The 22,325-nt window shown below is 47.5% G+C and overlaps 1 protein-coding gene across 1 annotated transcript; it reads left to right on the plus strand.

The window, feature by feature from the left end:
* The first annotated feature begins 12,084 nt into the window (after nt 1-12,084).
* On the plus strand, nt 12,085-16,125 carry LOC124702723 (probable serine incorporator). Its single transcript, XM_047234880.1, has 6 exons — nt 12,085-12,423; nt 13,206-13,445; nt 14,324-14,435; nt 14,524-14,698; nt 15,271-15,511; nt 15,595-16,125. The coding sequence occupies exons 1-6, from the start codon at nt 12,240-12,242 to the stop codon at nt 15,885-15,887; spliced, it is 1,245 nt and encodes a 414-aa protein (XP_047090836.1). The 5' UTR covers nt 12,085-12,239; the 3' UTR covers nt 15,888-16,125.
* Nucleotides 16,126-22,325: the final 6,200 nt, after the last annotated feature.

Consider the following 22,325-nt stretch of genomic DNA (forward strand, 5'->3'; position numbering starts at 1 on the left):
AATAATGACTATGATATTCGACTATTATGCCTAGCAACAACATTATCCTGGGATTGCGATGAATGACATAATAGGCATTCGGACTTAAAAATCCGGGTGTTGACAATCACATTTGGTACCGAAAATGTCCTCCGAGTTCCCAGTTGGAATGGAATGGTTGCCACACCTATGGGCGATCCGGGGACTTCCAACTTCTTTCTCCCGTCCCTCTCTCCTCCTCCCACCTTGAGAGTCGCCTGCTCCCCTCCGGCTCCTCTCCCCTCCCTTCCCGGCGGCCTCGCCGGCCGGAGATGGTGGGGGAGGGGAGGACGGGCCTCCTCTGTATATAGTAGTAGTAGAAGTTGGCCCTCGTGCCAGTTTGGCCTTATGATGTCGAGGTGGATGCATCTGGAACCAGCGAGCAGTTCCAGAAGCGGCGTGGTGGAGGTGTGGTGCTCTGCGGAGCTCCGGCGGGCGGAGACAACGATCTGCAACACTTCTCCGGCAACCTCTTCAATAAAGCTCGATCGCGGATCCCGGGATTTCTTCAATCTGCAGAGTCCTTTTCTCTCCCCTTGTGGTCGTGGTGATAGACGAGAGAGAGGAGAGAGATCTGCAGATCCTGGTTCTCTGGCTTCGTGCGGGGGTCGCGAGCAGGTCGGTGCGCGCGATTTGGAAGCTGTGTCCACTCTTGGAGCTCACCAATACCGGCGACTGTGCGCCGAAGTTATTTGTGGCGTTTGGAGCCGCTCCTTGCCGGGAAGATTTTTTCTTCTGCGGCTGCTTTTCCTCTTCGAGAGGAACTTCATCAACTCCATGACGGGAAGTATCGCCGGCGCTGCTCCAAGTGGTCTAATCCCCGGCGGCGGCGCGGGTGCCCGGAACTGGAGTTGCCTCAGATGCGGCGGAGAGGACCGAGGACTTGATCGCTTTTTCACTTTTTTGTTTAGGGTCCTGCTTGTAAAAATTGAGGCCTTATCTCTAGTTATATGTTTAGCTAGGGGCCTCAATGCAACTTTGTACCTGCCGTTTGACTAATACAGCTTCCAGGCCCTTCAAGGCCTTACCCGTTCAAAAAAAAAATCTATGGGCAATCCCTCTTGCCCGAGCAGCCGCGCAGGCTTGTTAACAACACACCCGGTAATGGTACACTTGCATGCATTTGTTTACAGAAAAAAAACTTACAAGAGGATATGGTGAGCAGTGGTTCGCTGCGATTTGCTAGAGAAGCAACCAACCCTAATCTAGACCCAACCAAATCAGGCCACGACTAGTCCGTAGGTGTAGGATTATTGCAGCACACCACCCTGCGTTTGTGGTTTACTACACAGTTGTTGTTTGAGTAATAGGCATCTTAAACATTTTTGTCCAGACTTTATATATATTATATATCATTCACAAATGTCTTTTCCTTCCTCTAAAATCCAATAGACACAACAATAAGATATGATGTAAATCAAAATTATCGATTGAAAACACAAAACACGATACATAGTGGTCAAATTTCCAAAACTGTCAACTCGTGATAAATACATCCCGGACATCAGAATTAACACAAAAGGATCCAACGAATATGTACATCATCTCCAGGTCGTATCTCATCATCACCCCGGGAAACCCTTTCTTTAGATAACCCGCGTAAGGTAGCATATTCACTTGTCAAAAGCAAATACCACCGCAATTCACTACTCCAGTCAAGGGTTCTAATTAATCTGTGCATCATCTCCAGTCAAACATCTTTGTCCACCCAGTAGCAGTGGCGGAGCTTGGAAGAAAACCTTGGGCGGGCCAGGCTAAAAGTAAACACAAAAAATGCAAAACTGAAGAACGAATTAGCATTCATTTGTGCTATCAAATTGCTATCCAAGAATTGGGAAAAAGAAATGAGTACTTGAGCAAGGAAATTGGGGAAGATTAGGGCTTGATTCGGCCGGAGGGTTGTGGCTGTGCGGTGTGGCTCCTTGCGGGCTGCAGCTGCGGCGTTCCTCATGCCGCCCCCTGGTTGCGGGTGGTGGTGCAGCGTTGCAGCCATTGTGCCAGCCACAGATTCTCCTGATTCCCGCTGGTTTTTCTATCCAAATCGCTAGACCTCGCGAGTAGGAATAGCTCCGACCCCGCAGATGGTGCATGTAAAATGGGACGAAGGTGATATTGTTAGTGTATGTCATCTGTATGTGTACGGTGTACAGAGTAGTACTCCGACCGTACACGTACCTCCCTTGTACTGCCACGTAGGGGGCTTTTTCCTACCTATATAACACGCAATCGATGGCCTGAAACGGTACGCATCGTTCCACACAATTCCACATGGTATCAGAGCGGGTCTCTTCCCGACTCTAGCTGTCAAAACCCTAAACCAGCCCGACGCCGCCACCGCCAGCCGCCGCCGCATCCTACCACCGCCGCTCGCCGTCGCCGCCTCGCCAAAACACACAACAAAACCATCTGCTGCCGCCGCTACTTGCCGCCGCCACAGATCCAATCAAATCAAGCCCAAAACCACCGCCGCCGCCGCTCTCCTAGCTGCTGTCGTAACCAAACCCTACATACAAAACCACGCCGCCGCCGCTCTCCTAGCCACCGCCGCGTTCAAGTCCTACACCCAACATCCACGCCGCCACTGCTTTCAGCCGTCGCCGCGTCTACACGTCATCGGCGGCCATGTCTTCGTCATCATCCTCGGTGACCAACCTCGCTGCCGCTCTTGGTGCAGCCCCGTCACAGCTCTTAACACGCGATAATGCTCTTATTTGGAGGGCGCTTGTGATCCCTGCTCTCCGTGGTGCCCATGTTCTGGATCTTGTTGAGGGTATTGAGAAGCCGCCAGAGAAGCTTCTTGAGACTGAAGATGTCAACCACAAGAAGGTTACCATCCCCAACCCTGAGCATGCGGCATGGATCTCCCGTGACCAACAAGTCCTTCGATGGATCCTCAATGCCTTGTCTCCCGATGTACTTGTACATGTTGTTGGCATGGAGTCTTCTGCCAAGGCATGGGCGGCTATCAACGAGTATGTGTCCTCCTCGTCCAAGTCTCGTGTCCAACAACTCCGTTCAGCTCTCAATGACACTCGTAAGAATGATCTTTCTGCTGAAAAATACTTTGCCAAGATGAAGTGTATTGCGTCTGAACTTGCTGCAATTGGGAAACCCCTTGATGAAGGTGATCTTGTCTGGTATATACTTCGTGGTCTTGGTAGTCATTACAATAATTTACGTACTGCTGTTAATGCAAATCCTGGCACTACATTTTCTGAGTTACTAAGTCAAGTTCAAGCCTATGATAGCATGCATAAAACTGAAGATGTGGGTTTTTCTTCCTCGGCTAATGTTGCTCGGCGTGGCAACAATGCTCCTCCGCGTGCCCCTGATCGCCCGCGCCAACAGCAGTATGATGATCGCCCACGCCAACCACAATATGATGACCGTGGTCGCGGTGATGACCGTGGCCGTGGTGACTACCGTGACCGACGCGATGACCGCGGTCGCCGTGAAGTCAAATATGCAAACAAAATCTCATTTACATTTGTTACGTGAAAGTTGTGCTTGTTTTTCAATTCGTAGTGTAGTTGGAGAAGGGAATCTTCTGGTATGAGTGGTCACATGTACGGTCCCCACTGGTAGGCATCCCAATGACATGCAATGGCTCAGATTTCACTTGCGTCCCATTTCATAAGCATTTTCGCTTCTATCCAGACGTACTCGACCGGGAGAGTCGAGCGAACCAGCGAGACATGGAAGGGAACTGCGGCCTACGGACTGAACTTTGGATGGATATACGAGTCAAATTTCTTTTTTGCCAAAACCTGGGCGGGCCATGGCCCAGTTTGGCCTCAACTAAACTCCGCCAGTGCCCAGTAGGATTCAGCAACCACCGAAAAGCAAAGAGAAATCTTTGTACATAATAATCCTTCGCTTGATCATTTGCTGCCTATGCATGTGGATTGCTCATCATCGCAAATGCAAGCTGCCTAGGGGTGGAAACAGATCGGAGCGAATCAGATAGTGCCCTTTACATATCGTTTTAATATTTTCAAAACGAATACATTTGTAGATACGGATGTTGCTGAATATGAACTCGGAGCGGATGTTACTCGAATACGAATACATATCGGATGTTTTCTCAATTTGAAGCGGATGCAAGTATAAAGAAATAATAGACTCATGTCTTGTGTTATAATGAGTCAACTATAGAATCGTAGAGAGATAAATATGCTGATATAATGCATAGTAGCTTCAAGTTCAATCACATAAAAAACATTTGACTAATTTGCAAGTTTCTCTAGGTTAGTTAATTGACATATTAGGACCGATTACTAAAATTGGCTAATATAATCTTATTTGAATATGTATATATCTATTTTCATATCCACATTTATTATTTTTGTAAAACGAATCTAGATGTTTACTATTTTTATTTCCACGAACATCAGGATTCGAATATTACTACTTCTATTTTTAATTTCTCGAATATAAATATCAGATAATACGGATTATCCATTATCAGTTTGTATCTCCAAAACTGCCTATACGGGCAACGTGAATTCATCTTTGCTTTCTCTCTCTGCCATCTCACTCCATCGTGAATAGTGATCAGCAGCAAAGCTCCCACGCACTACACATGCGCACCAAAATAAGGTAAAAAGATATAAAGCTAATAATGCACGGAAATATTCTCATCTCGCGCTCCAGCGCCGCCTTTCCGGCTATAGATGGATCAATCACTGAGCGATTATATTCCCGGAGTATATCTCCGCCGCGGGCTTCCTCGATATCACATCATTAGCTCCCTGCGGGCGCATGCACGCGGCTGTGAGTTGTGACACGACACGATTGAGGAGGCGACCGACACGAAGAGGATTTCATGGCTTGGCTTCCCGCACACAAAAGACAAGGAGATTCTGAGCGAGATGTGAGAGGCGGGCAGCTCATCGATCACTTGGAAAAGAGCACATCATTTGCACAATGCGCGCCCACTATCGACATCGAGAATGAAATGATAGGGAAAACAGGAGACCTTGCCGTCTATCTATCTTGGCTGTTAAGGAATTCTCTGTGATGGCGGCACACGGTCTGTGTTACGTATACGTTTGTGCAGGGCTTTGCTACGAAATAGTACTGTAAGCTGAGCTCTTCCCACTCTACCAAGTGAGCGATAATAAGAGAAGTTCACATGCAATTTTCCTCCTTCCTTGCTTGTCTCGTCACGCATCTCTCGTTTCCTGAATAGAGTTTAGGACTTCTTTCATATGATAGAAAATTGTAGAAATATAAAAAACATAGAATTACGATATCATGGCTAGTTGAATTCTATATAAAAATGAGTTGTGTTTGATCGTGCTAAAGAAAATTTTCCAAGAGGTACGACCTAATATTTTATTTCTATAGGATTTGCACTACAAGATTTCTATATGATTAGTTCATATAGGATATGTTCCTATGAATGAAACAACTAGTGTAGAAAATTTTTCTATAGAATCTAAATTCTACACAATTCCTATACTATAAATCAAAGAAGTAGAGACCATTTTTTTTTTGCGAATAAGTAGTAGAGACCATTTTGGTGGTGGACAATCCTTTTTGCTTGGTGCACCAAGTAAAATGTATATGTGTTAACATGCGAGTGCATATTCGACGCATGTCAAGGTATTTCACTGCGTGACGGTTCAGCCCTTGGTGCCTCCTCCTCCTAGGCTATACATGATAAGAGAGACATAACAAATCTAGAATTGTCTATTATGCCCCCTCTCTGACAAATTCCTTTGCCTGCCCTACTCTATAGTCTTTCCCGTCCCGGCGATTGTATGCACACCCGTCCAGGAGAACATACCTTCAAAGCTCTGTTCATTGAGATCCTGCACTAGGATACAACAATAAGGTTTTTGGGGAGCATCTCGGTGCGACCAGCTCGCCTCCGTTCTTGTTCTGCATCGCTGATTGTGCGTCTTCTTTCTCCACAGATCCAACGACATCAACAACACCATGATCTAGTTTTGGTTCCACATTATCTAAGGTTCAATGCATTTGATTACGTGCTAAATAAGTTGAAACAGATATCTTCTTTACAACTAAGACTGGAAATGGAAGCGGTCAACATTAGGGTACCTCTACCACCTTTAGTTCAAAAGGTTAAACTAACTTTTCCAAAGTAATGATGTCTATTAAATGTTAGTTTTTTTGAACTTAAAAAAGTACTCCCTCCGTCCCAATGTAAGACGTCTAAGGATTAGTCAAAAGTCAACGTCTTTTTAAGTTTAACCAAATTTATACACAAAAACATAACCATTTACAGTATTGAATCAGCATGAATAGATTCACCATAAAATATATTTTCTTAATATGTCCATTCGATATTGTAGATGTAAATATATTTTTCTAAATATTTGGTTAAAGTTAGTAAAGTTTGACTTTTGACCAATCCTTAAACGCCTTATATTTTAAAACGGAGGGAGTAGATAGTACGTTGTTATTGATCCACTTGCATCTCTAACTAAGATTTTACTTGCAACATGGGCTGCATGCCTGCAAGTGAGAAAAATAACCTAGAGATTTAAATTGCATCGTGATTTGTGAGTTGCAATATGAATTGCAAGTAGAATTCAATAACATCATATGAGAATTAAGTTAATTTAGCCACTCCCGGTTATTTAAGCCATGTCACATACGGTAGCCTGTGTAGGCAGACAAAAGTGCCCTTTTGAACCCTGTCGTCCATGTATGAATTACTCCATTCGTCCAGTTCACAAGGCTTATGTATGTCTCTAGGTCGTAAATTTGATGATGATAATGCAACATATGTATTATAAAATATATATCATTAGAAAGCTTAGATGTTCTACTTTCTAATGATATAATTTTTATATTATACAAATAATATTATGTTGACCAAATTGACAATCTAGAAATACGCGCAAGTCTTATGAACTTGTCCACCTCCTCCCGACCCCCAAACCCTAGGCCCCTTCCGCCGCCGCCGCCGGGCAAAGCCCGTGGGGCGTGGCGGCGGCGGCGGCCCTCCCTCGTGACGCGGCAGGGACGGCGGCCATGGAGCCTTCACGACGCGGCGGCGGCGACCCTTCCCCCTCCCGGATGGCTGGGCGGGTCGGACGGGGATGGAGGGACGGCGGCCCTCCCGTCTCCCGCAGATGGACAGGGACGGTTGCTAGTCTGTGCTGCGGCCTCCCCGCCTCCCATCGGCGGCAAGCCGGTGGTGGCTGGTGGTGGCGGACAGCGCCATCCCCTCCGCCTCGCGCCGGTGCGGGGCGATGATCTTGGGCTTCTCCCGCGGTACGAGGTCGCCCGGGGCAGCAGCCTTAGGTTCGACGGTGGAGGCGGCCTTCTTCTTCGCCAGAAGAGGTCAGCTGGTTGCTGGGGTGGCGGATCATGAGATCCCTTTACCCGGCGATGAAGATCTAGTCGACGACGAGCTAGCGGCGAAGGGCCACCGGTGAACACCGCGCCTTGACTTCGTTCTTGGCGGATGATGGAAGCGGCTATTGGCGTCGTTCCCCTGCGAAGGCATCATCTTTGTTGGCCTCTCCGTTTGTTCTCGCCGAGTTGGGGACTCGCGGCTGTCGGTGAAAACCGTGTCAAGATTGGCGGGCGATGGCGGCATTATGCGTCGTTTCCTTCTTGAAGGCATCGTCGTCGCAGTCCGCGGGAACTCACTCCTGCTGCTCCGGAGGAAACTCTAGATCCAGCCATGATCGGATGATGATGGCGCTCCTTGCGTCGTGATACCTCTTGAGGCATCGTTTTTGGAGCAGCGGCTGGATGGAGGTGGTTTTTGGTGGAGTGGTGTTCATCTACCACGCTGTCGTCGATGATTCGTAGCGACGTGGAGCTGCGGGGTTTCGAAGACGGGCGAGGACTGCTGGATGCGGGCAGGATGGTGGAGCTGTTTGGTGTTATGATGGCATCGATGGCAGGCCTGGCACGGTCAATGCGTTGATCTCGTTTGGAGATGGGTTCGAGATAGATGGCGGTTGCGAATTCTGCGACGTGTGCAATGGCACACCCTCAGGGTTTTGCTTTTTGTTTGATATGTGTTGGTGTACCGTCAGGGAGTATGGTCTTGTTCATGGTCCCCCCTTCATCGTAGGTATAGCGAGTTGTCACTAGGAAGGAGGCTTCGAGTTGATCTTTGTATTCCCCTGTAAGGTATTGCGAATAGTTTAATAAAAAAGAAAGCTGTGTGCATCCTTTGGATGCAGAGGCTGGGGCTATGCTCCTGGATCGAAAAAATGAACTTGTACGGAGGTAGTAGTACTACGTCGGTAATTCCATGTACCAAATTGCCTGTCTCATTATGTATGCACGCATGGCCACTTGACAGTTGACAGAGAGATCCTTAATCAAAACACATAGACAAGAGCAAAGGTTGCTGCTAGCTGAGCCCCGGCTGGCCGGCCTATAAAATCCGTTTCCCACCACAGCCAAAACCCCCCTTCCGCCGCACTCTCGTCTCGTGTTAGCTCAACACGTAGTAGCGCCGCACTCTCGCTCGCTCGCGAATCACTAGGCGCGCGCGACATCCTTCTAGTTCAAGACATATAAAGGAGGAGAAACACGCCACATGAAGCAGCCACTCTCCGATTCCTCCTCCTGCCCAGCTAGCGCTAGCCACGGCAACCACCGTCTGGGCAGCTACGAGCCCACCTCCGTGCTCGACCCCATCGCCACCTCCACCTCCACCTCCACCGGCAGCCCCGCCACCACAGTCGCTGCACCAGCGCACGGCGGCACCCTGCAGGCCACGCCGCATCATCCGCCCGACGACTGGGACGCACTGTCCTGGCTCCTTTCCCCGGACGACCAAAAGAACGGGACCGGCGAGCTCTTCTCGTTCTCCCTCAACGCGCAGCAGCACTCCTCTCCATTCGACGTCCTGGCTGACCCGTTCGACCCGTACAGCTGCTCCCCGCCGGCGGAGTCCCATGAGCAGCATCTCCGGGCCGCCGCGGAGGCCGTCTGGGCGGGGGACTCGGTCGCCGCGAGCGGCATGCTGGCTCGGCTCACCCAGGCCCTCCCGCGCCCTCCCCGGACGCCGCCGCAGCGCGCGGCGTCCCACTTCGCGGAGGCGCTCCAGTCCCTCCTCGCCGCGCCGGACCAGTTCCTGGCGCGGCCCGAGCGCCCCGCGGTGTCCGCCGCCGACGTGATACGCCGAATCGGCGCGCAGCGAGCCTTCGCGTGCCTCTCGCCGGTCCCGCAGTTCGCCAGCTTCACGGCCAACCAGACCCTCCTCGAGGCGTTCGAGGCGCCGTTCCACATCGTCGACTTCGACCTGGGCCTCGGCGGCCAGTGGTCCTCCTTCGTCGAGGAGGTCGCCGCTCGACGGCTGCCGTCGCAGCACGCCACGGCTACGCCGGCCGTCCGCGTGACCGCCGTCGTGCACGAGGAGACCGCCGAGACGCTGCTCGCCGCCGACAACCTTCGGGACTTCGCGTGCGGCCTCGGCGTGCGCTTCGCCATCGACGTCGTCCGGCTCGACGCGCTCGCCGTCGGCAGCATCCGGGCCTCCGGTGACGAGGCTGTCGCGGTCGTACTCTCTCCGGCCATCTTCCGACACCTCGCCGCGACCAGGCCTGACGCTTCCGACGCGCTCCTGGAGTTTATCCGGCGCGCCGATCCGCGGGTCGTGGTCTTGGTCGATGCTGAGGTCGCGTTGGGCGCAGGGGAGGGCGTGGCGCCGCTGATGCGCAGCGTGGAGTCCTGCGCGGTGCTGACGGAATCCGTCGAGGCGGCCGCCGCCGTGAGCGCGGGCGAGGACGCCATGCTACGCGTGGATCGTGGCGTCGTCAGGGAGAGGGCCTACGCGGCGGTGCGGTCTTGGTGGAGCCGGTGCGAGCCATGGAAAGAGACGGTGGTGCGCGCTAGGTGGGCGCCAGCGGCGCTCAGTGATCTCGCGACGGCGCAGGCCGAGTGGATCGTGAGGCGGGCACCGGTGGAGGGCTACCGCGTTGTCCGGCGGGACGGCGCATTGGTGCTCTGCTGGCACGGCTACGACATGGCCGCCACGTCCGCATGGAGGTGCTGAGGAAATATGTATATGCACAACTAGTGTAACTTACCTTTATTTTCTCACTCACAAGAAATTATTACTAGCTTCCGGAGTATATTCCAATCTTAACCGTCCATGAAAACTTAATGGGTCAAGCTCCGGATGCTTCTTTTTTTTCCTTCCGTTCTTACTTGTGGGTCTACTCCAATCAGGTTTTTCTTTTCTCGTCTCGTGCCCCTCCAACTACCGGTCAAAAGACTTTAGAGAATTTTGAATATCTAGTTCTAAAACAGGGTCAAATAAAGTTCATATGTACAAATATATCATGTTAAGCATCGACGTGATTGAAAGGCCTCGTGAAGTCTCAACTACGCTCGTGAGGTCAAGTACTATCTGCCAATTTTTAGGACCTTTACGTCTAGTCTCGCTATCTAAATATTTTTGACGTAAATTTATTTACAAGAGGTTTCAAACCCGCGATTTGTTGGCTGAAAATAAACATCCTACCTACAATATAACACATCCACTCACAAATACGCACGGAGGCTCATCCTTATGGAGCGCACGCACACATATATCCCACTCCTATGAGCACATCCGAGAGACTAGCTAACAGATCTTGACGGACATGTTACCTACCACTGAAAGAATAGCGCCGATTAAATCCTGAAATAAATCTAAATAAATAAAACTCATGCTAAATCTAAGATTTGAACCTGTGTGAGCTAGTTCCACCAGAAGAAACCTAACCACCGGACCATTATAATTTAAGTTGTGGTGGCTACTCTATTTCTTTTGAGCATGAAAACTCGAAACTCGAAGTTTAATTAAATTAACCAAGTGGTAAAATACCGAAAAAATCTGGTTATCGGAAACCAGATATTGCGGTTCCCTCAAATTTTTTTTTTGTCTCCAATTACATCTTTGGACACACAAAAACTCCAACACTCCAACATGAATGCACAATAACAACATAATGAGGAGACGACTTACACATATTTCTTCTTTTAGCATACCATCTTTCTAATTTATGAATGTTTCGTAATTCTCATTACGGTGAATGGCGTCAGAGTCATAATTCAAGCTCGGGGAACAAACATATGACAAACACTTGGAGTTAGAGATCATGCATGGGCTATGCAAGAAGCCTAATGATTACATTGTTTATCCAAATATAACTGATTACATTGTTCAGTTTCTTAACAAGCTTATCAGGCGTGTCGAACCAACTATAGTGTTTATAAAATAGAGCTACGCCTAAGGTTTTGATCTCGTTAAGTAAGCCGAGTCGAGTTAGCTAGTTAAATAATGAATATTTAGGAGTTGAACTACCCTTTGTTCAAAACAAAAGAATTGAACTACTCCCCCCTATCCATATTAGTTGCCACTAACATAGATGTATTTAGACATATTTAGTTCTAGATACATTCATACTAGTAACAAGTAATATGAATTGAAGGGAGTAGCTCATTAGTTAAAAATGGGAGGGAGCAATGGAAACGAGGAGAGAAGCTTGCTAGGCTTTGATTTGTTTTCCTCTTGTTACAGAAATGGCACGATGCTGGCAAATTTCTTTCAACATAGTACTCCCTCTGTTCCATCAAAAATGTCTCAACTGATAAAGTTGAGATTTTTTTATGAACGGAAGAAGTATTTCCTTTGATTTAAAATAATTGCTAAAAATGTTAGCTTTGCAAGGAACCTTCAAAAGCGAAATTAGCACGTCACTGCAGCGAGAAATTCTCGTGAGGTGGAACTGCTTTCAGATTAGCACATTTGACTAGATGCTGCTTTTTATTTGGGTTTTGCTTCTAAGGGCATGTACAATAGTTGATAAGATTATTTTATCTTAATGCTGCCACGTAATCTAGATATAACAATAAAACATGATGTATAATGGGTTATTTTTTAGTCTTATCTTTTGTAACGAGACATCCTAAATTTGTGCTGAGAGAGCTTGTGCTAAGAGATCAAAAAAGAAGGTAAAGTCTTTTTTTATCTTCCTCTTTCCTCCATCTCAGCGTTTATCCTACCTGGCACTGCTAAGATATCACCATTGTACATGCTCTAAGCTACTACTGTTTTGTCTTAATAAGCGTGACGAAACAATGCGTTGACCATAACTATCCTTGCCTTCTCTGCACACGCGTCACAAATGACAGAGAGACTATCAGCGTTCATCCACATCATTCATCAGTGAAGGGGGAGCGGCCGCTGCTAGGAAGAGGGGATCTTGTTCCGTTGATTTGGGAGGCCGGAGATGTGGTGCGCGTCGTGCCTAGCGTCCGCCTGCGCGGGCTGCGCCTGCAACCTCTGCACGTCGGCGGCGGCGTCCATCACCCGCCGCTCAGCCCGCCTCGCCTACTGCGGCCTTTTCGCCGCTTCCCTCATCCTCTCCTTCCTCCTCCGCCAGTTCGCCGCGCCTCTCCTCCAGCAGATCCCCTGTACGTACGGTCTCCAGCTATCCTAATTCCTCTTTGATTTTAGCAAGTTTTTAGCTGTCAAAAAAATTTACTCGTAGCAAGTTTTTAGCTGAGACCGATCTTGTCGCGATTAGTATCCGGTTTCTCTGATACTCGGTAGTTGCAACGTAGCGTGCTAGATCGTGCTGAATTTTTTGGAGTGATTGGTTGTTTGGTTGATTATGAATTGGGGAATTTTGGGATGCCTTCCAATTATTACTGCTCTGGTTTATCCATTTCGCCTTCTTACGCAGTCACATAATGTGAATAACATGTCAAATTAGGGTAAACTGGAGATGGCGATGCCCATATCTACTGTTACGTGTACAAACTTAGAAAGTGGAGCTACTATTTGAATGAAATATATTTTGTGACTGAGATAAGGTAGCATTGTCATTACTGGATTTTGAAATTCAAGGCCAGATACGTGTACGCTTAATACTAGGTAGTATTTGTAATCGAGGTAAAAAAATGTTTTCTTTAGAACATCTGGTTGTGTCAACTGTGCTGAAGTGTAGAGATGATATGTGTTCTTATAAAGTTATAAGTACCATAATTTGGCATGTGAAACTTATGTTTGTTAGTTTTTGGTAATACTGGTTTCCTTCCTTTCCACTGGTTTCCTTCGTACTTAAAATTGAGGAATTATCGGTCACAGGACAAAATGAAGTCTATAAAAATCAGTTGTCCCATGAATTTTGTTTCTTTTGTGACGTGATTTTCACTTGAATGATGTCTAAAGTCTGATATGTACTGAACTCTAGGGATAAATACGTTTGATCAAACACCACCAGAAGAATGGTTTCAAATGAACGCTGTTCTTCGTGTCAGCTTGGGCAATTTCTTGTTTTTTGCAACATTTGCTCTCACGATGATTGGTGTCAAAGACCAGAATGATCAGCGAGACGCATGGCACCATGGTGGGTGGATTGCAAAGTTTGCTGTCTGGGCTGTTCTCGTTATTCTTATGTTCTTTGTCCCCAACGTCGTCGTTACTATCTATGGTAAGCTCCTTTTGCTGTTCATTTCTTATATTGTTAAGTTTATTTGCATAGCAATGTTAATCTCGTTCATGCTTTCTCCCGTTTCTGTTGATGTGCGTGCATTTCCCCTTAGTGGGTCAGTTGGTTGGTTGGGGGTTTTCTCTAAATATAAAGAAGTAGTTCCAACCTGGCAAGAATAAACTCGAACTTTAGAGGCTTTATGTGATGAAAAATCTGTTGTGGGTGAAGATTCAGTTATGCTTGTGAAGCTATTTCAAGAGTTGCAAGTTGCCCATAGGAATTTCCAAATTTGAGAGCTTTGTGTTCCGTATAATGGGGATCTTTTTAGGCTGTGGACCAGCAAATTTTGGTTACCCTTGAATGTCTCTTACTGGCCTTAGTGGTGGATCAGGGTAAATAGGGATAAATTTATTTCCAGAAACCGGCTGACATGTTCTATAGGGATAGATTTACTTCAGATAGTATGTCGCGTGGCTTGGGCAAAATAGGTTAAATTTCTTTCCCAAAACCAGCTCACATGTGCTATTGCTACGTCTTCACCTAAGATAGTATTTTGGATCGACTTTACCTAAGATAGTATGACTGTATCCAATCAAAGAAATCTCCTAAATAGGGTTAGTATGCCCTACATCCACTATTTTTTGGAGAACTTCCTTAGTACACAGGTTCGGCGGAACTAGGTGTATGCAATACTGCATGTAGATATCTAAGATTTCTCTCTTTCATTTGATAATTTTACCATCGACTGAACTTACATTGATAACTTCATATAACGACATACCACTTTGACGCATACCAGATTTTATGTCGAAATCAAAGGGGCCTGTTTGTTTTAGTTGACTAATGGTTTCCTCTAACTCTAAGATTCATCATTGCAGAGGTACTGTCAAAATTTGGATCTGGCTTGTTCCTTCTGGTTCAAGTCGTGATGCTTTTAGACTTCACAAATAATTGGAATGACTCGTGGGTTGAGAAGGATGAGAAAAAGTGGTGAGGGCACTACATGACAGCTAGTAATTCTTGAACCCAAGCTTGTGTTGTTACTTTCACTGATTCTGTCATCTCCTATAATGTTCAGGGAAATAGCTTTGCTGGTAGTGACTGTGGCTTGCTATCTCTCTACGTTTGCCTTCTCTGGAGTGCTCTTCATGTGGTTCAATCCCTCTGGTCAGGATTGTGGTCTCAACGTGTTCTTTATTGTGTTGACAATTATCCTTGCTTTTGCATTTGCAGTAATTGCTCTTCACCCCCAGGTGACATACTACTTTCACCCATTTCAGTATATGTATCTTTCCCTCTGAACATATTCATTGGTGGAGTTTGGAATGAAAATTAGGTGCGGGAGTGACGTGCAAATTAGTCTATTTAGATGTGACTATTTTCTAGCTTAATAACTCAAATACTAATACTAATCAATGAAATTGCACAAGTGGAAATTGCTATTTTTTCTCCCATTGAACACAAGATGTGCTTCCAACTGTAGGTTCTCCGTATTGAGTCAAAGCTATTTCTTTGTGATTTTGTATACCAAATCTCCCCTGCAAAAAGAAAAGTACTTATCAAGTCTATGATGCACTTGGACATTTTGACCTTTTGACTTTGCATGACCACATACTAGCATATCACTGTTATTCCTTTTGCACGTAGGTTAGTTTGTCAATTGCTCTTGAATGTTATCAGAGATTTTTTTTATCTTGCACATTCATCTAACAGATGTTGAACCGTGCTTAGTACATATGATGCTGAATTCATTCAGTTTCTTGTTCTTACCTGAAAAAATATTGATTAACATTCTGTTCATATGTTATACCGTTCCCTTTTCCAGGTCAATGGAAGTGTTATGCCCGCTTCTATTATTTCTGTTTACAGTGCATACTTGTGTTATACTGGTCTGTCCAGTGAACCCGATGACTATGCCTGCAACGGGCTTCACAGGCACTCTAAGCAGGTCTCAATGAGCTCCCTTATACTTGGGATGCTCACTACTGTGCTCTCTGTAGTGTACTCCGCCGTTCGCGTGGGATCTTCCACTACTTTCCTTTCGCCACCATCGTCTCCTAGATCTGGTAAGAATGTACAAATATATGAAATACCTACTGCCCTCGTGCTTGTTTGACGCTGGAAATCATGTTGCTTGACAATGCAATAGGTGCCAAAAATCCTTTACTTGGTGACACTAATGTGGAGGAGGGCAAGGCCGGTGGCGAAGCGCGCCCCGTGAGCTATTCTTATACCTTCTTCCACCTTATCTTTGCCCTCGCGAGCATGTACTCGGGCATGCTTCTTACAGGATGGATGAGCGTGGCTTCTGAGAAGTCGGAGCTGATGGATGTCGGATGGACGACCGTCTGGGTGCGCATATGCACAGAGTGGTCTACCGCAGCACTGTACATCTGGACCCTGGTTGCTCCGCTGCTCTTTCCTGACCGGGATTTCTCATGATCAAGCTGTTGTACCATCGTGAGCATGTCCGTTGCAGTTCTTGCATGTTATTCATGAATGTAAAGTGTTAACCTTTGGAAAGAGTGTGTATATATGTCCACCACGCTTGTTGTCTTGAAAAGTACATACTAGGTTGGAATTGTGAAATCAGTATATGGCTAATTTGAATTTAACATTGGTCACTATCATGATGCATGCAAAGTGGATATTATGTGAATGAAATGTTTTGGGGCATCCAGCTTTGCATATTTTATTTGCTGAAGAGGGAACATACCAGCCCAGGACAGGGTGTTATTGCTGAAGAGCCTGCACAAACTATATTGTAGCATATGAGTGAAGTCACGCTTCTGTTCACGCCTCCTGTAAAAACTATGTGGCCTGTTGTTGCCTGTCAAATGGCCTGAGGCTGGCAGCGTGGAAGAATTACAAGTGTGGTGGTGCGGAGGAGGTAGAAGCAGTTGCCTCTGTTGGCCTGATGATGGCACATCGCCATATTTCTCAACCTGTAGTCGTTGCCGGAGGAGCGAAGGAGTTAGCAAGTAGGAACATGGAAAGTACAATGCAAACTTTTTGACAATGAAAGAGCTTTACACCGCTACATAGTCTACAAACTTACTTTCAGATGTTATACTTCTTTTTTTGGCGAAAAATCCACTGATCTATTAATAATCATCAGCCGGTAGTACAAATAAACCAAAAGGAAATAAAAAATTACAAATTGGCATTTGGACCACCTAGCGACGACTATAGTTGGCACGAGCTGAAGCAGCGTCGTTGTCCTCGCCCCTTCATTGCTGGAACCCGACAAAGCTTGTCATAGTAGAGTTTATTGTAGTAGACAGACGGGAAGTCGTCATGCTAAGACTCCAAAGAATCAGCGCATGACCGGACCCTGGAGATCCGACGGGAAGACAACTCCACGCACCCTCTCAGCGCTAGACGCACCACCGGAGCAAGGATAGAGCGAGGAGGACATTATTCCGACTTCAGAATGTATCCGCCGTCTCACCATCCCAAAAGTGAAAGCGAAAAGCAAACTAAATTAAGAACGAAAACTCCCGCTAGCGAGGGGCCGTGGTCCGACCCACCTCCAAGGCCCCAAGGCCCACCGGCAGAGCAAACTGGGGGTGTCACCTACTTCAGATATTATACTCCACACTGGTATAATTTTTATGTTATACAATTTATATTATTTTTTGTCAAATAGATGATTTAAGGATACGCGCAGATCTTCGCACCATCTCCACTTCACAAAAACACGATTAGCTCTCCAATGTGGGCCAAAATCATGGTCCAAATTAAGTATATGTTGGGTCTATAGTGTGATTGGATGCCCCGGGTCTTCTCTTATGCATGAGTAAGTCCCTGTGTCCATGAATAAATGTATTTCTATCTTTTATCTTACGTCAAACATATATTCTTTTTATCAACGTTATAGGAAAAAAAAAGAATTTACGAGACTAAATTAGTATTACTAGATCAGTTTTGAAACGTAGTTTCATAATATACCAACTTATGTTATACCCCGCGGAAAATAACGCTTTGTGGCTCCTGCTCTCGCCACCAGCGGGCGATGGTGTGGGTGAACCCTATCCCGTCCCAACACCCCCCATGCCACCTCCCGCTGCCCTGCCGCCGCCGGAGGGAGCCCACGGGAAAAGCCCACGTAGTGCCGGCGGCTGCGGGATCTCCTCTACCCACACGCTAGGGTGGCCTAGTGGGGCGGTCGCAGCTAGCAGCGGTGGGCTTCAACTACGACCGATGGTGCATCGAAGTTCATGGCTGGCATGGTGGCCTAGGGGGCACAACTGCGGAGCTTGGCGGTGAGAATATGAGATGTGTCGGCAATGGGAGCATCAGAAGGAGGCGCGCCAGTATGGGCCCGATTTGGGTCTGCCGCGGACTAGGGAATGTCGTGAGTTGGAAAGAGTTGCGTCGAGGCGGTCTGATGTGGGCATAACCCTTTGGGTACTCGACATTGCCATACCCGGTGCAAACTATGAAGCTGGACCAGCACAAGGACTCGACAAGCTGGACCTGCACGCATCTCAACTTGGACTACAAGGAAAGAAGACTCCAATACGAATCCTACTAGGACTCTTGTAAACCCTAATTTGGCTGATATATAAAGCCAGGCAGGGGCACCCCTTAGGACACGCACAATCAGAAACAAAGATCATAGAGGCGACACGCCTAGACAGCGCAACCCGTGGATTAGAACTAGACTAGATCCAACAACTCCGCATATGGCGGCCCCCTGTACACATATTTTCATATACTGGATTGCTAGCAGGACGTAGCGATCCTCCACCGCGGGGACGTGAACCTGGGTACGTCGTGTACCGCCTCGCTCTAAAACCCAAGCCCCTCATGGTAGGCATTGCCGAGGAACCGCCTCATCAATTAGCGCCGTCTGTGGGAATCGCGGCGACTGGTTTTCGTTATCCGGACGGGATCCCTTATCACGGTTATCAGCAACTTCCGGATTGCATCTCATCGTTTGGGCTGAAATTCATCATCAAGTCTGGAGATCGAAGAAACCAGGCCGAACTCATTGGCTGCGCAAGGCGAACTCATCGACTGCACAGGACATCGTGGTCCCATAATCGGCTGGCAGATCGCGTCAAATGTCGATCGATCTGTCCTGGAACAAGCATTGCCTGGCTGTTTTCTTTGGATGGATTAGCGGCGAAGAAAAGTAATACTAGGACAAGTCCAGAGAGGATTTGATCAATCGGAATACGACTCGTTACCGGGAGGTTGGAGCCCCCAAGGAAGCCACCAAGTCCTAAGGCCACTCTCCAGCTTCTCACGTGATTCAACACATTCTTGAAGAACTGATGTATGCGACTTCCACGAGGCCTCCAAAATCATCTCGTGTATTTCATTTGGTGTCTACATGAGGCTACACTACCTCGACCGGCCGGCCGAAGTATCAAGGATTGACCTATTGCTGAACAAAGCCATAGGCATAATCTTTCCTACATGATCAAGCCATCGAGTTCATCCGCGAGATCCTCTATGACATCGACTTTTATCAGGTGTTATATTTCCAGTTAATTATCACTTGCAATATTATTTGGTCAAATTTTTCGGCTCGTACTATTATTGCGCGCAGGTTTTTGCGTCGTAACATAACTGCAGATTGAAGCAAAACTTCGATTATTCTGTTCAGTCGACCGCGCCAGCTGTCGCGCACTTGCCGTACTCGGGGGCTTGCGTGTCATAGACCCGACATTGCGGACTAAATATATTCGGGTGCTCACCTGTCGCGGGTCCGCTACATCGACTGCGTCCTCTTCATCGACCACGTTTGCCTGGCGCCTGCATGGATTATTTTGGATGGCACAATTATTTCGGCTGCGCCCGCCACATGAATTATCTTGGATGGCGCAAATATTTCGGTTGCGCCCGTCGCATGGACTTTCTTTGGTGGCGTAAATATTTCGGTTGCGCCCGCCGCATGGACTTTCTTTGGTGGTGCAACTATTTCGATTGCATTGCTACAGCAGAACTAAGTGTTCCTCTTCCTTTCGCCACACCCGGTGATTGGGGAGGCGCCATTACATCGTTACCTCCAGTACTCTCGATTACTCAGTGGATTTATTTTCTTCATCACCTATGGTTATTAATGGGTATCATCCTATATAAATGATCCGATGAATTCCCGGGTCAAAGGCTTCATCATCTATGATTACTCGATGGATTTATCTTCTTCAAACTCTGGATATATCTTCTCCCGATGCACTCTCGGGTCGGTGGATTCATCATCTGGAATATTCAATGGATATCATATTGACCTGATGCGCTCCCATCGGGAGCGCCGGTGCGCTGGAATTACTCGGGGGCTCTTGGATTATCTTCGAACTATTGAGCGCTGGGATTCAAAGAAATATGAAGACTCGTTACACTATTACTCCCATCGGGAGCGCCGGTGCGCTGAAATTACTTGGGGACTCTTTGAAGATCGCCGGTGCGCTGGTTCGCTGGAATTCAAGCAAGATTTGAAGACTCTTCATACCTGAAGTTATCATCTAAAAGCCTCTGAAAATACGAGTGCTGCAATGGATGGTAATCAACGGGACTTATAAATATCCTTTTGCTAAAGCCTCAAGATTACGAGAGTGCTGCGAATAGCAAGGATATACAATTATTACTTGCGAAAAGACCCATGCCGGTACTTTAAACTATAGAAGTATTAAAGGAGCGACGGAGTCGACGACAGGCATAGTTCCTTCGATTCGTTCGGGGGTTGTCGCCAAAACATACGAAGCGACTCTGCAAAAATTGCGATTACTACGGGGTCGTCGAACGAGCTAACTGACTTGATCCCTCAGTTGCCTTCGAGAAACAAAAGATTCAACTGGGCTCACGGTCCCTTGAAAGTTTGACCGGGCTCATGGTCCCTTGAAGATTTGACCGGGCTCACGGTCCCTTGAAGGTTCGATTGTGCTCACGGTCCCTTGAAGATTTGACCGGGCTCACGGTCCCTTGAAGATTTGACTGGGCTCATGGTTCCTTGAAGATTCGACTGGGCTCACGGTCCCTTGAAGATTTGACTGAGCCCACGGTCCCTTAACTCCTCTAGGATATCACCCAAATCAACGGCTCCTCCTGGACATCATCTGAATTATCGGCTCCTCCAGGATATCACCCAAATCATCGGCTCCTCCTAGATATCATCTGAATTATCGGCTCCTCCAGGATATCACCCAAATCATCGGCTCCTCCTGGGTATCATCTGAATTATCGGCTCCTTCTGGATATCACCCAAATCATCGGCTCCTCATGGATATCATCTTCCAAATCATCAATTCCACTATCTATGATATCATCAGAGTCATCGGCATCATGTTCTCGGAACTCGAAGACATGTACGGTATTTGACTCAGCATTTTTTACACCCTGTACATAACTATTTCTTATTTATTTACAGGCTCGGGGGCTACTCCCATCGGGAGCGCTGGTTGCGGACCCGAGAAAAAGATGGAAACCTCGCCAACAGAGAAGAATAAAGTTGAAGACGTCGGCATCAACAATCAAGATCTTCGAGTAGTACAACTTGAGTCTATGCGTGGCTGCAAGCACCCGCCCATAGACTCGGGGGCTACTCCCATCGGGAGCGCTTCGCGCACCCGACAGAAAGCAACTTCGACTCTACATCAAGCACAAGATTCAATAGATGATCAAGACATTCGGATGAAGACAACTTTAGTCCCTGCCCGAAGCTTCACTTCGGCCAGACACTCGGGGGCTACTGATGTGGGCATAATCCTTTGGGTACTCGACATTGCCATACCCGGTGCAAACTATGAAGCTGGACCAGCACAAGGACTCGACAAGCTGGACCTGCACGCGCCTCAACTTGGACTACAAGGAAAGAAGACTCCAATACGAATCCTACTAGGACTCTTGTAAACCCTAGCTTTGGCTGATATATAAAGCCAGGCAGGGGCACCCCTTAGGACACGCACAATCAGAAACATAGATCATAGAGGCGACACGCCTAGACACCGCAACCCGTGGATTAGAACTAGACTAGATCCAACAACTCCGCCTATGGCGGCCCCCTGTACACATATTTTCATATACTGGATTGCTAGCAGGACGTAGCGATCCTCCACTGCGGGGACGTGAACCTGGGTACGTCGTGTACCGCCTCGCTCCCTTAACTTTCGTCGTCGCCTTTCTCTAAAACCCAAGCCCCTCATGGTGGGCATTGCCGAGGAACCGCCTCGTCACGGTCACCCTTGGAGCTGCTAGAGTCGGTCATGGACGCTTCGGTAGAGGCACCTCTACTCCCAAAGGGACGGTGATGTGGGCATTACCCTTCGGGTACCCAACATTAGTCTACCTCCTCTGGCCCAACTAGGGGCCCATAAAGATTGCCCAACGACCAAGGTGGACCCATACGTCGGTTCCAGCGAAGAAACCTACCAGAAGACGGATTTTGACGAACAAGGCAAGAAGACTTTGTTAAAGGAAACACTAGATTAGATTTCACTGTAACCTAGTCGAGTTCGGGCAGGACTCTCGGGACCTGGCTTGTTATATAAAGGCCGGGAGAGAGAGCCTGCCGAACGACAGAACAACAATACGTAGAACCACCGCAACTTAGAGGACAAACCCTAGAATCCTTGCCTCTCGGCGAGTCGACCATAGAAGCATATCGGCTACCCCATTGTAACCCGATATATTCGATAATCAAGATCAGACAAGCAGGAAGTAAGTGTTTTACCTCATTGAGGGCTCCGAAACTGGGTAAATCTCTCTCCCTGTTTGTTTGGTATTTGATGTTCCGTGCTAGCCTGCAGGATTCCGTCAACCCTAAGCCCATCATGGTGGGCATTGCCGAGGAGCACCCTCGTCAGACGAGGAGGTAGAGCCAGGTCTTGGGGTAGGGGCCTGGTGGTGAGGCGGTGGTGGTTGTGTTGGTCA

Source organism: Lolium rigidum, chromosome 3, assembly GCF_022539505.1.
Source record: "Lolium rigidum isolate FL_2022 chromosome 3, APGP_CSIRO_Lrig_0.1, whole genome shotgun sequence".
Lineage (NCBI taxonomy): Eukaryota > Viridiplantae > Streptophyta > Magnoliopsida > Poales > Poaceae > Lolium > Lolium rigidum.

Excerpts from the sequence above, each read along its gene's own strand:
- LOC124702723 (XM_047234880.1), top strand. The coding sequence starts at position 12,240 with ATGTGGTGCGCGTCGTGCCTAGCGTCCGCCTGCGCGGGCTGCGCCTGC. Across the intron at positions 14,436-14,523 it reads GAGAAGGATGAGAAAAAGTG|GGAAATAGCTTTGCTGGTAG; the intron begins GTGAGGGCACTA and ends TATAATGTTCAG. Across the intron at positions 14,699-15,270 it reads TAATTGCTCTTCACCCCCAG|GTCAATGGAAGTGTTATGCC; the intron begins GTGACATACTAC and ends TCCCTTTTCCAG.